We start from the raw sequence: 13,629 nt of genomic DNA, 5'->3' as shown, positions 1-13,629 counted from the left end.
GGAACTCAAGAAAGTAGAGTCGTCAAAGAGAAGTGGATCATCAACTGATGATGTTTATGTACCATCTTTGTGGTATTTCGACTTGCTATTATTCACGAAGGATCAGGAACTACCCACTGCTAGTATAAGTAACATTCCTAACACCGAGGATAATCAGATTCTTGAGGAGGATGATTTGGAGCAGGATCAGGAAGCATCGGTCGGATTTTCTGAAGAACTTGTCAGCACTCCAGGAAATAAGGAAAATATTGAAAACACCGAGGTAAGTTTATCTGACATATTATTTTATGACACAGGTAATAGGCATTCGTACAACTGGATACCATTTCAAGTAATGATAGATGAAGGTACTTATTTAATTAACAAAAAGTTTATGCTTTTCCTTTTCGAAGCATTTCATCTTGAAAGTCTATTTTTCCATCTCCATTGAAATAATGCATATAAGCTTCACGAACTATTTTTGCTGATGAACTAGCATTTCTCGCTGTGATACATGACTGTACATTGACCATATCTACACTATTATTTCTCCAGTCCCCCATTTGAATTCATCCATCGGCATTATACTGATCGAAAGTTGAACTGGATGCATATGGTGTTTTTAGTTTTAACAAAAAATTGTGTAATGCGCAAATAGCTAATACTACATATTTTATTTTTGTCGGAGCCATGTTTATTGCTGTGTGGAGAATTCTGAATTTAGCTGCTATTTGACCAAAAGCATTTTCTGTTACGTTCCTTGCCCTGGACAATCTATAATTAAAGATTCGTTTTGCATAATCAAGTTCCTTTTGTGGAAATGGTTTTAAAAAAATGTTCATGTAGACTAAACGCTTCGTCCATAAACACATAGTTTAAATTATTAACAGTTTCGAAGTTATCTGGTAAACTGAGTTCTGACTTCATTAATTTATCGTAAAAGTCCGTGTACTCGATAACACCACCATCTGATAGTCTTCCGTTTTTTCCCACATCCACAAAAATAAATTCGTAATTTGAATTCACTAGCGCCATCAAAACTATTGAATAAAAGTTTTTATAATTGTAGTATTGCGCTCCTGAATAAGGAGGAGGCACTATTCTGATGTGTTTACCGTCCAAAGCTCCTCCACAGTTTATGAAATGCCATCTGTCTTGAAATCCCTTAGAAATATTAAGCCATTCTTCTTTAGAAGTTGGAAACTGCAAAGAAAAAAATCAATTAATGATTTTGTTCCAGGCTAAGAAGACCACGTCGAGTGTCGTGACACCAGTTTCAAAAAAAAGGATCATTTCCAAAGAGACAAAAAAAGGCCAAATACTTCCACAGAAACCAGAGAATTCATTGAATTGTGTAAAACCGTATTGGAGCCTCAGAAAAGCGTTACGGATCTCACTCAATTTGATGCGGCAGGTGTGAGTGTAGCGAAAAAGCTACAAAGGATGCCTCCAAGCCAAGCCATATACGCCGAAAGCCTTATCAATCAAGTACTGGCAAGAGGACTTTTCAATAATTTATCTATTTATCTATCTTTTTAAATCCTTTTCTTTACATTTTCTACTGCTAAATGATTAATGAAAGTTATAAAAATGCCGATCCACTGACATTGGATGGAATTTGTACAATTAAGTATTATTCGTATTATTTGTAGGTTACTTACTTTCATGGATTCTCCTTTCAAAGACTCAAACATGGCCTTACAAGTTTCCGGGATCAAATCACAAAGAGTTGATGTACCAATGTCTGTGGTGAAACTCAAATCTTGAAGTGATCGACCCGTTGCCAAAAATCTTAGCGTTGCCGTTAATCTTTCCTCCGGACTAGTACTCTGTCTCATTACAGTATCTTGCTTCACAATTTTGGGACCAACAACTTCTAATAATTTATCAAATGTGGTCGAATCCATTCTTAAGTAATTCTTATAGTCATCTGGGTAATTTTCTCTCAATTGACGTAGAAGTGGCATATGTCCGTGTACCTCACCTCACGATCTTGTTTCCATTGTTTGACCCATTCCGTTCTGTTTCGCTGTTTAGACTTTTCCAATATTTTTTTATAAGTAGATATGGCAGCAACTGCAATAATCTGATTATTCCTTCGACTTTTAGGCATATTTAACCATCTAAAAAGTAAAAATTATTCAAAAATTTATCAACTCTAGACAAAAATTTCAAACTTACCTGAAATTCCAAACGCCACACTAATCGCGAATGATACCGGAAATTTTTACGTTCACACACACGAGATCGGCGCTTACAGTTTTCAACCGCAATGAAGAATGCGAGATAAAACTGTGTCTGTTTCTACTGCAACAGTCTTGGCACGCCGCGCTCCAGTCCTGTCCTTAGAACGCGCGACGGGAACGGGCCATTCCAAGATTGCGTGAAAAAGTGTACGTGTGAAAGCCCCTAATAGAAATTAAGAGCCCTAAAGGCATAATAGTAAATAAGTTAGGACCAGCCATAGCGATTTAGAATTGATAATAGAAGTGAACTTATTATTACTAAAAATATATTATTAAATGATAAAATAATAAATGAACAAAACAGACATATAAATGAGAACAAAATAAATTTAATTAAAGAATTGATGGAAGAAATAAAAGTAAAATTAGAAATTTTAGATTTAAATTATAATAATTATAATCGAAGAAATAAACGAGGTTTAATTAATATAGCAGGAAACTTAATTAAAGCAATCACTGGAAATCTCGATGATAAAGATGCAGAAAGGTACGACGAATTAATATCAAAATTGAATAAAAATCAACAAAGTATTGATTCAAATCTTAATTATTTAGCAAAAATTGTAAATGATTCGGAAATCAAAATAAATAATAACTTTAAACATATTGTCGATAAAATTGAATATTTAGAAACTAATTCCTATGAACTTGAAGAAAACGATAGATTAAACACAAAAATTCAATATTTAGAAATGTCAGCTAGGACTTTAAACGAGAATTTATTGAAATTATAAATAATGCAATGAATAATGAATTACACCCTTTATTACTAACCCCGACACAGTTAGTAAATGAGTTAAAAATAGTTCATTTGGATACGAATCATAAATTTCCTTTTGAAATTTTAATTGAAAAAGGAGATATAATAAAATCATTAATCGAAGTTAAAGCATACAGAAAAGATAATAAATTCATTATAATATTACTCCTTCCTGTGATAAATAACAAAATATTCCAATATTTTGAATCATATCCTTTACCGACCAAGTTGAATAATACCCATATTCAGATCGAATATATTTAAATATATATTGCAAGTAATGACAATAAATTTATGACTTTTGACGCACCCTGTATTGAAATCACTCAACAGAAATTTTGATGTAAACATCAAATTGAGAAACGAAATGATGTGAGTATCAGATCCTTACGCAAAATTTAATTACGAATGATTGTAAAATTGTAAAATTAAATAATCAAGAAAATTATGAAATAATTGATTTGCCATTTGGAATTGTATTGTTATTTTATTCAAAAACTAAAGTTAGAGATAATGTAACAAGATTGTTAATATCCTTGAACTACAAGGTACATACGTAATTAAACATAAAAATCTATGTAAATGTGATATTGAAGAAATTAGAATTAGAAATTTTAATAATGTTCTTCTTAAATTACCATCGTTAGTTGTACCCCAATTAACAAATAATGTAACTGTTCGCGAAAATCCAGAAATTGTATTACAAAATTTAACTTATATTAATAAAGATAACATTGAGCGATTAGAAAATGTAAATTATAACAAAGAAAATAATAATAAAGAAAAGAGAAAATCGAAGAAAGAAGATTGTCGAAATCCAGGAGGATCTTTCGACTGAGAGTGGAGAAGTTACAGCTTCGAATCCAGTGCGAACAGTTTGCGAATAGAAAAAGGTATATAAAGCGTCGCATACGTTAATTTAATTGAAGTTCTTCAACTATTGCATTAGAGTGAACATCTGCTTGTTTAAAATAGTATAAATAAGTTCCTTTTTAAAAATCGGTTTTTGATTTGCGAAAAGAAAACTCGCGCTTCACGCTTAACGTGAAGTTAGCGATTTTGTATTTTACATTTTGTACGCAGGCGCTTGCGCCACAGGTGTTTTAATATTTGTTCGTTACACGTGTTTTTGATGCGGAATTCTATAGAAAGTTGTTTGCTGTTTTGGCCATTTTCCCTGCAATTGTAAGGTTTTTTGATAATTTTGTACTTAGTTACTAATTGTCGTTTGTTTGTTTGTAGTAAAGATCACGCCCTGATGAAGCAATAATTATTAATTGCGAAATATTGGCATGAAAAAATAATTGCGAATTTTATTAACGATCCTATCCTGGAACTTAACTTTAGTCCTTGTAGGTCCATTAAGACAAAGTACAAGATGTTAGTGATAATTGCTACATCTTAACACTGCAGTGTGAACTAACAAAATATACGGGGGCATACCCAGTTAAAACAAAAGATTCTGAGATTGAGATACGGCATTCCTAATGCGATTGCAACCGATAGAGGCACTAAATTTATTGCATCTACCTTCAATGAAATATGTAAATTACCCCACGATGGAGTCACAAGCGACGGGCGTTTCCACCGCTTAAAGGTTGCGCGTCATCCTTTTACGCACTCCTTTCCAAGCAACGCGGCCGACTCAAGGTTCATAAATATCGATCCCAGTCCAGAAGAGGCAAAGTTCAACTGGCGCGTTGTAGGCTCAGTCAACCCACCCCGAAGCTAGCTTAGAGCCCGAACAATACCCACGACGATTTCGTATCCGATCTATTTACCGCGCACTCTGATACAAAAACTTCAAGTCAGCATGTGTATTATATAGATTCTTCGTAATAAAGATGTTGCATAATGCCGTCAAAAACATATGAATGCATCATGTGTGGAAAAAAGCTTAAGCAATATTCTCAGCTGTACAATCATGAGAAAATTTGTGCTAACTACTGTTTAGTGTTTGAAATACCAGATCCGACGGCTTTAGATATTTTCCATTTATATTTTACGCCTGAAATTATGAAGAAAATTTGTCAAGAAACAAATCAATATTATGAATTAGTTACAAATCACAACCATCTCTTCTCGGGACCAACATCTTCAAAATTAAGATTGCAAAAATGGCAAGAAACAACACCTGAAGAACTTTTTGTATTCTTTGCCCTAACAATGCTGATGGTTAGATGAAGAAGCTGAGTATCAACGAATACTGGTCCACAGATCGTCTTCTTATCACCCCTTGCTGTTGTTACGTCTGCTTCACATCAACAGAATTACAATTAGCCTTCGGCTGATAGAATGTACAAAATAAACCCAATTTTAGATCATCTGCGGAAAACATTCAAAGAAGTCTTCCATCCCTTTGAAAATATTTGCATCGACGAAAGTTTATTGTACTCCAGCCCGCAGCTTTTTGACTTCATCAAAACGGTACTAATGTATGTGGAACTATTAGGAAGAATCGTAAGGGAATGCACAATTTTGAAAAAAAAAATGAAAAGGGGTGAACTAGAAGTTCATCATACTGACAAAATACTGGCTCTAAAATGGTTTGATAAGAGAGAGGTGTTTATGCTTACAACTATTCATAAAAATCAAATGAAGCAAACTGCGATTAGATTCAAAAACAAAAAGTAAATTCAAGTTGCATCATTCAGTACAACTATCACATGGGATCCGTTGACAGATCAGACATGCTGCTCAGTTCAGTAGGATGTGTGAGAAAATCCTTGAAGTGGTACAGAAAGCTCTTCTTCCACCTTGATATAACCCTTCTAAACTGCCAAACCATATTCAATGTCAAAACTGGGAAGAATATAAGCATAGCAGATATTGGATTGACTTTCATTAGAGAGTTTTTAACAAAATATCAAAAACCAGGGCAAAGACTGAAAAGAGGTCGTCCATCATTTCCGTCATTTTCCAGTTCCAGTTCCTCCTACACCAAAAAAAGAATATCCCACCAGATATTGCCACGTCTGCACACATACCTCAACAGGGGAGAGAAAACGAAGAGAAAGGAGGTACATGTGTGCAAAATGTGTAGTTGCATGATGTGTGCAACCTTGCTTCGAAAAACACCACAATGTATTAAGGTTTTGAAAAAGAATATTTTTATTTAGTTACATTATTACAAAAACTTCTCATTTATTTATTTCTTATTTACTGTTTATTATTCATCTTATCGGAAATCTTTTTATTTTTACTGTTAATTGTTAGTATCAATATATTTTTTCTCTCCTAACGTTTAAGTTTAGTTTTATTATCCCTTTACTTCAAAAGTATAAATTAATATTAAAAAATCATTAAAATCGCAAAAAAATACATAACTAATAATTTTAAAAAAACACTTATATTTATAGCAGTGAAAGGGTTAAGCTTGTTAGATTACCATCCACCCTTACGACCAGTACATTTAACTTCGAAGCCATTTGGTCCATGGCTGACTGATAATGTAAAGCTTATGATGAATTTGTGAGATAAAGCGTTAGCCACAGTTCAAAATGACTAAGCAGCAGACACATTTTGATTACTATATATCATTGAGAAATCTAACAACATCTGCTATACGTCGTGAGAAAAACGTGTATTTGTCAACTACACTAAGGCATATTAATGAAAGAACCAGCTAGAGACTTCTAAAGAAATTAATATTGATAATAAACCTAAACCCTCTATTCCCTCTAACTTAAAAGACGTAAATAAAATTAACGATTTTTTCGTTCAATCTTTGTAAAGAAGTTCTGGTCCATGTAATGATTTACTACAATTCTATAATTCTAATGAGTACTTTCCTGAGCATTGTGATAAATTTAAATTTAATTTTGTAGATATATCAGAAATATCATACATTATAAATGGTATTAAGACGATTGGCATTTGGAATAGACGATTTGAATATTATTTTAATTAAAAAAGGTGGGTCTGATATACTACGATACATTGTGGCGCCTTTACCTAAGAAACAGATTCGCTTAGGATTTGAGGATTTGCGTCCCATATGTATGGAAACGTAGTTACGTAAATATATAAATAACAATGACATACTACCTTCTACTCAATCTGGTTTTTGTACTAATCATAGTTGTGACACTTTTGAACCCAACCCAACTGATGACATAATAAATGCTAATAAAAACTTATGTACTGTTCTGATACTGTTGGATTATAGTAAGACATTCAATAAGGTAAACCATCAGATGCTCATAGCACAATTGCATTACCTTGGGGCGTCTGGTTCGCCAATCAGTTTCATGTATGCATTCACATTTGTTCTGATGACACTCAGATGTATATTTCTTTTCCAAGACATGCTTTTGCTTCGACCTGCTCGCTCATAAATGAGGATCTCAAATCGCTACTTGATTATTCTAATAGAATATCATTGCATTTAAATCCAACAAAATCAAAAATAGTGTGTTTCGGTAACTTAAATGCAAGGGATGTAAATATACTTTTAAATAGCGAAAAAATAGAAGTCAAAATAGTTGTTTGAGATTTATTTTTGGTATTCGTAAATTTGAACGAGTTTCGCACGCCCTTATCAAAGTAACTTGACGCAATATGAGAAACTGTATAAAAATTAAATTTAGAACTGATGAATATAATATAAACGTTACACGCAAACACATCATATCCATATCTGTTCACAATACAACAATCAATGGAAACCGCTATTATTTCTGTCTCTAAAGCTGTCCCCCGCCGAACATAAATATAGCGCATACCACAGAGAGTTATTAACAATCTACATGTTAATGAGATTTTAACCGTGATATAAAGAATTATTGTAATAATTGTGAATTATGTAATCGCCGTAAAACTTCATTGCACCTCCAGAAAGTACCGGTACAAAAATTTCAGGCAATAAATCGTCCGTTCGAACGTACGTCAATGGATAGCGTTGGCCCATTGATAACTACAGAGAACGGAAATCGGTACATTTTAAGTATATCGAAGCAACCTGGCGAGGGTAGCCAGGTCAGAAAGCTGAAACGGTTATAATTTTGCTTCATGTTTGATGAAGCAAACATGTAGGTTATTAAAACTCGAAAAAATTTAAACCACTCCTTACCATCCCGAATATAATGGATTGATCGAACGAAGCCACTGTGTAATCAAAGACATATTATCGTATTATATCGACAAAAATCAAGGGATTGAGATGAATGGTTACCCTTTGTCGTTTTCGCTTATTGCTCGGCATATCACAGTAGTACAGGTTATACTCGTTATTTTCTTTTGTACGGTCGAAATATTGAGTTACCCATTAACGATTTCATCAAACCTTTAACAACTAAGTACGATTTTACAGAAAATTACGTATCAGAATTTGTGGCCCGAATGAATAATGTGTTCACCGAAGTAGAACAAAGATTACAACAAGCGTAGGAAAAACAGGCATATTATAATAAAAAGAGTAAACCCTCTTGGTTTCAGTTAGGAGATCTAGTTTTGTTAAACGATGTGACGGTTAAGCCAGGGTTGTCGAGGAAATTAGCTCAACCGTGGGTAGGTCCATTTGGAATAATTAAAAATTTTAACGCTGTCAATTATCAAATTAAAGCTTGTAATAGTTCAACAACCTTAGTGGTACATATTAGCAGACTAAAACCTTATACGACCATTTTAATGGAAGCAACTATTCGGACTACGTGCGGAAAAATTATACAAAGGAAGACTTATTCAATAAGTAATCCTGTTACTCTACCAATGCCAATCTTTAGAACAATCCCTGGGCCATCGGAAACGAGAACATCGAGAATTCACGAAAATAGACCTTCGTTAACCCCAGCTAGGCAGGTGAAACCCGCGTCTACGAGATTATTTGATGAAGCAAATTTTATAGTCCCCTCCAGTCTCTCGCGAAGTAGGACGAAGTAGACCGAGGAACGAGAGTGTGGCGGTATTGCTCGAACTACCTCGCGCTACTTCTACCCACTTCTACCATTGACCATTTTATACCAGACTTGTTATACAGCGTGTCCCGTATCTTCCGCATCAGAGCATTATACGGTTGTAGAATACATTATTCTGAAGCGATCTTTCTAATAAAATTTTTTCGAAATGTTTATAATAACCGCACGGGAACTGTTTAACGACGACCAATAACGGACAACTTTGATTCATCGAAAAAGTTTATTTCTCTTTCCATGACGAATTTATTGGTGAGTACACGTGGGAAACGTGTTATCATCGGCGTAGCGGACCGGCCGAGGGTGGCACCGACTACCTGAGTCTGATTTGCGATCTGCTGATTGGACGAAAAACAGTTCCTTTAAACAGTTCCCGTGCGGTTATTATAAACATTTCGAAAAAATTTTATTAGAAAGATCGCTTCAGAATAATGTATCCTACAACCGTATAATGCTCTGATGCGGAAGATACGGGACACGCTGTATATCTAGGGAGTCTTCATTTTCGTGGATTGGTATTAAATAGAAAGAGAGGATTTGACAGTTAACAATAGAAGGGTTATTCATTGTTTGTAAATTATAATCGAAATAAATAATTAAATACAGCTATTTGAGTTTACATATACAAGAAGACTGCTAACCGCAACGTAAAAATTGGTAACGCGTAAAGTGCTATTTTTGGATTTGTACACTATGGGGCGCTGATGGATTTTCTAATAATAACGGATATGATTAAGAGATGGCAGCACTATTTTTGATTTATATTCCCCCTCTTATATTTTCTTGTGCTAATAATAATAATTGTTTAGTATTTTTTTTAAATTAATAAATAAAATTTTATTGTACGAAAACCAGATACGTTTTTAATATTTAAATATAAATGAATCTATTATTTGTGAACTATTTTTTGGAAAATAACTGTGTAATCTATAAAATCGGAGCTATGAAACTATGAAACTACGGTTCTATAAAAGTTGTTACAGTTTATTAATCATGAAAAGTCATGACAGCTAGTTTATTTGCTTTAAATATCTATAATTATTATTTAAAACTAGTTATTAAAACTAAAATTATTGGTCTTTAATTGTAAATAAGCTTTATCTTTTAGTAATATTTTGAAATAATATAGTAATTAGACAAGGGGTTAAAAGGCACGGAAACCAAATATATTAAAATACTGATTTATATGCTTATATTAATAGGTAACGCAAAATTGCTCTTACTTTCTCCTACTGCGTTAAAAATGAAGTTTTTTTGTGAGCGTCATTTCGAACCAGATTCATTTTCGAGTTCAACGAGGAATCGTTTGTGCCATGATGCGGTCCCTATTCCGTATATGACCAGTATAGAGTATTTAGACCATTCTACTTTGGAAGAAAGTATATTAGATACCACGATGGACGAAGAAAATACAACACCGACCCGTCAAAAAAACTTATTCAAGATCGAAAGTGACGCAAGTAAATAATGTACTGCCAAGTTCAACTGGATTTACTAGTCCAGGTACTAAATCTTGGATAACGGCGTTTGTAAACATGCCAGCAACCCCATCCCGAGATTGACCAAGTAAAAGTAACAGTGAAGAGATGCTAACTGAAAAAATCAATCCCGAATTTTAAGTAATAAACGAACTCTGATTAGCAAGCTAAAGCGCAGAATTAGAAATTGCCCAACTTTAATATAATTGCTAAAACCAAATTCAAATCAATTCAATCCAGAGTCTTAACCAACATGCAAATTAATCACTCTTCCAGAACTCATTGGACCAAAAAAGAAAAGATCCTAGTAATAAGCTCTTATTATAAATCCCCATCGGCATACAGATTTTTGAAAAATGAATGTGAAATAGTTTTGCCTGCCACGTCCACAATTCGGTCATGGATCGGGTTAACCAAATTCAAGACCGGGTTTAATGAAAATCTTTTTTATCAACTAAAGCTGAAAATTAAATCAATGGAAGAACTTGACAAATTTTGTGTGTTGGCGTTCGATGAAATGTCCATAAAAAAATATGTGGAATACGACAAATCTGTGGATTTCATAGAAGGTATTCAAGATTTGGTGTAACAAACCGCCCTGTGTATTAAATTGCGTTTTGTATAATTATTTTGCTTAAGTCAGCTTTATCGTGTGAGGCGTTGGTGCGCCACCGAGTTCGACTCGGGGAGTCTTCACCTTGAGTTCACTTCATTTTTCTTATTTAATTTAAATTGTCAATACTAAATTCGGAAAAGCTTCTAAATGCGCTGGTGGTTTGTCCTGGGTAATTTGCTAGAGGAATCGAATCCTCCTTTCGAAATTGTGACTTGAAGCTCCTGAAGCGACCGAATCCCGGCAGAACAGCGTCGTTGTGGCGTAGAAAAAGTAAGCATAATCAAAAATTGACGTTCCATGATCCAAAAAATTTTTTTTTTCTCTTTAATATTTTAACTTAATTTTCTCGTTTATTTTACCTTTCTATTTTTTCTTTTATACAGGGTGTATCAGGTATGAGTAGAAAAAATTTGAGGGGTTATAGGTCCCCTTTTTGTGAATAAAAAATTCTTATAACAAAATGTCAAGAAGAACTCCTTTTGAACAAATTGTGTAAGAGTACACAATTTTTTTACAATATTTGATATTGATTCAATATTTATTTCAAGCGGTTTATTGAAAATTCTGAATTTTGAAGCTAAAATTCCAAATACATTTTCTACATAAACTGTACAACTGGACAACTTGTAATAAAAAATACGGTTTGGTGTACCTTTTCCATGATTTCCAGGATAAGGTTTCATTAAATTTGTACCTAATTCAAAAGCTCCATCGCCTAGAAAAACGTAACAAGGGGTAGGCAAATTTAAATGTGTGCTAATTTTTTCCATACCAAAGAATTTCTGAACACACCACCGGCACTTATTCTCCTTTTTGCTCCGATATCAGCAAAAATAAAGCGGTAGTCACTGTCGACAAGAAGGACAATACTAAAAGATCTCTTGTAATTGTGGTAATCTGATGTTGAGTTAGTTATGGTAACGTCACAGATATTTTGGGTCTAAGCCCAAGTAAAGAAGACTGTATTCTTTCGTTTCTTTGTCTTATTATTTCTTTTCACTTTCTATCTCTGTCAGTGATAGAAGAGTGTCTGTACTACCCCCTGTAGCAAAAATAAATTACTTATTTAGGCCAAGGGTAACGCCTATCAAAGCCAGTTTCTAGTCAGTCTGACGTCTCCGAACATGGAGCTTGGAACAATTGCTGGTTGTTAAGGTTTTTTGGAAGATTGTTATCAAGTAATTCACTGGTTGATCATTTGAAATTTTTTTATTATCATTTTTAGGGAACTGGTATTGAATGTAATTGAATATAATTATGTTTGGATTGTATAACTTTATAATTTATCATGGTGTATGAAAAGAGAAAGAAAAAAATTATATATAGTTGCACTGTATGTTTCTGTCAATTGTGAATTAAATTGAGTATTTTTGTTATTACAATTTTATTCACAAAAGGTATATAAATGTTTAGTGGAAGTTACCCGTTCAATTACTCATTTTGGAATGGACAGCCATTCGTCTAAATAACGTGGTGGACTTAGTTCCTATGTGTATACTTTGGGCGCTGAAGATTGCAAGAAGATGCATTTGTTGAAATCTCTTAATTTGATGGGTAGACATCTGATACATAATATAATACCGAATTCTACGATGGCTATTCCCTTAATTCTTCATGGTATGTTCGATAAAGTAGGAAAATGTAAAGGTGAAACGTTTATTGCGAACGGTGAAACGTGGACTGACGTTTTCAACGCTTGGAAACGCTTTCACCCATTGAAAAAGATATTATACTTACGTGTTAATTTTGTAAGTGGAGCCGACTATTTAGAAAAATTATTAATGAATTTCCAATACCAATCAACTAAACCAAGAAAAGCTCGAATCTCTATCGTATTTTTAGAAATCGGATAATGTTCTAATTTATCTGGATCCGGTTGCATTTCTTTATTCGATAGTATATGTCCCAAATATTTCGCCTGATCTACTATTACTATTTTCTCTACTATATTGCTATTTATATATACCTACTATATCTACTATTTTTGCAACGCGTAAAGTACCAAAAATATTTTTAACTGTTTTAAATAATCGTCAATTCGTTTAAAAATGTTTAGATTATGTTTTATATGAACCATTTACAATAAAAACTCCGCATGCCTCGTCACAACATAATTATATAATCGAAATACCGTCATTGGCCACGTTTAATGCACACAACCAGTTGCGTAAATTTAATATTTTTGATTTTTCTGACAAATATGACGGGTTACGACTTTTATAACAACTAGAGGCCACAATAGATATTAAAAATAAAATATTACATACAAAATTCGGTCAAATTCCTATTCATTATGAAATAGATATGTAGTGTTTTATAATAAATATTATTTTGGGTTAAGAATAGCGCAGGAATAAACATTTTTTTTATATACCTCCGTAAACCCCTATGTTGATTTTTTTTAAATTTATTTTATTAATAAATTTTGATTTTATTTCTTAATTTATGAACCGCATGTTTTTATTTTTCACCCTCTCTCAAACACCCTGAATCTCCGACTATAACCCCCAAAAGCTTCTTGGAGGCGAAAGAGTTCCTTAACTCTCTAAACATAAGGTGGCACCCGAGACCGTTAACATCCCGAACATAAAAAAAGGGCACCAAGACCCCTTTCCTAGGACCGAACCAGGAAAGGACG

General features: G+C 33.4%; 1 protein-coding gene across 1 annotated transcript; it reads right to left on the bottom strand.

The window, feature by feature from the left end:
* Positions 1-263: 263 nt before the first annotated feature.
* LOC111415891 (uncharacterized) lies at positions 264-2,548 on the bottom strand. Its single transcript, XM_023047773.2, has 3 exons — positions 2,161-2,548; positions 1,641-2,102; positions 264-1,182 (listed from the first exon to the last, which is right to left on the bottom strand). The coding sequence occupies exons 2-3, from the start codon at positions 1,944-1,946 to the stop codon at positions 781-783; spliced, it is 708 nt and encodes a 235-aa protein (XP_022903541.2). The 5' UTR covers positions 1,947-2,102; positions 2,161-2,548; the 3' UTR covers positions 264-780.
* Positions 2,549-13,629: the final 11,081 nt, after the last annotated feature.

This window comes from Onthophagus taurus, chromosome 8 (assembly GCF_036711975.1).
Source record: "Onthophagus taurus isolate NC chromosome 8, IU_Otau_3.0, whole genome shotgun sequence".
In the NCBI taxonomy this organism is placed as follows: Eukaryota; Metazoa; Arthropoda; class Insecta; order Coleoptera; family Scarabaeidae; genus Onthophagus; species Onthophagus taurus.
The sequence above is the reverse complement of the archived record's forward strand: the minus strand, read 5'-3'. Positions and strand labels throughout refer to the sequence as shown.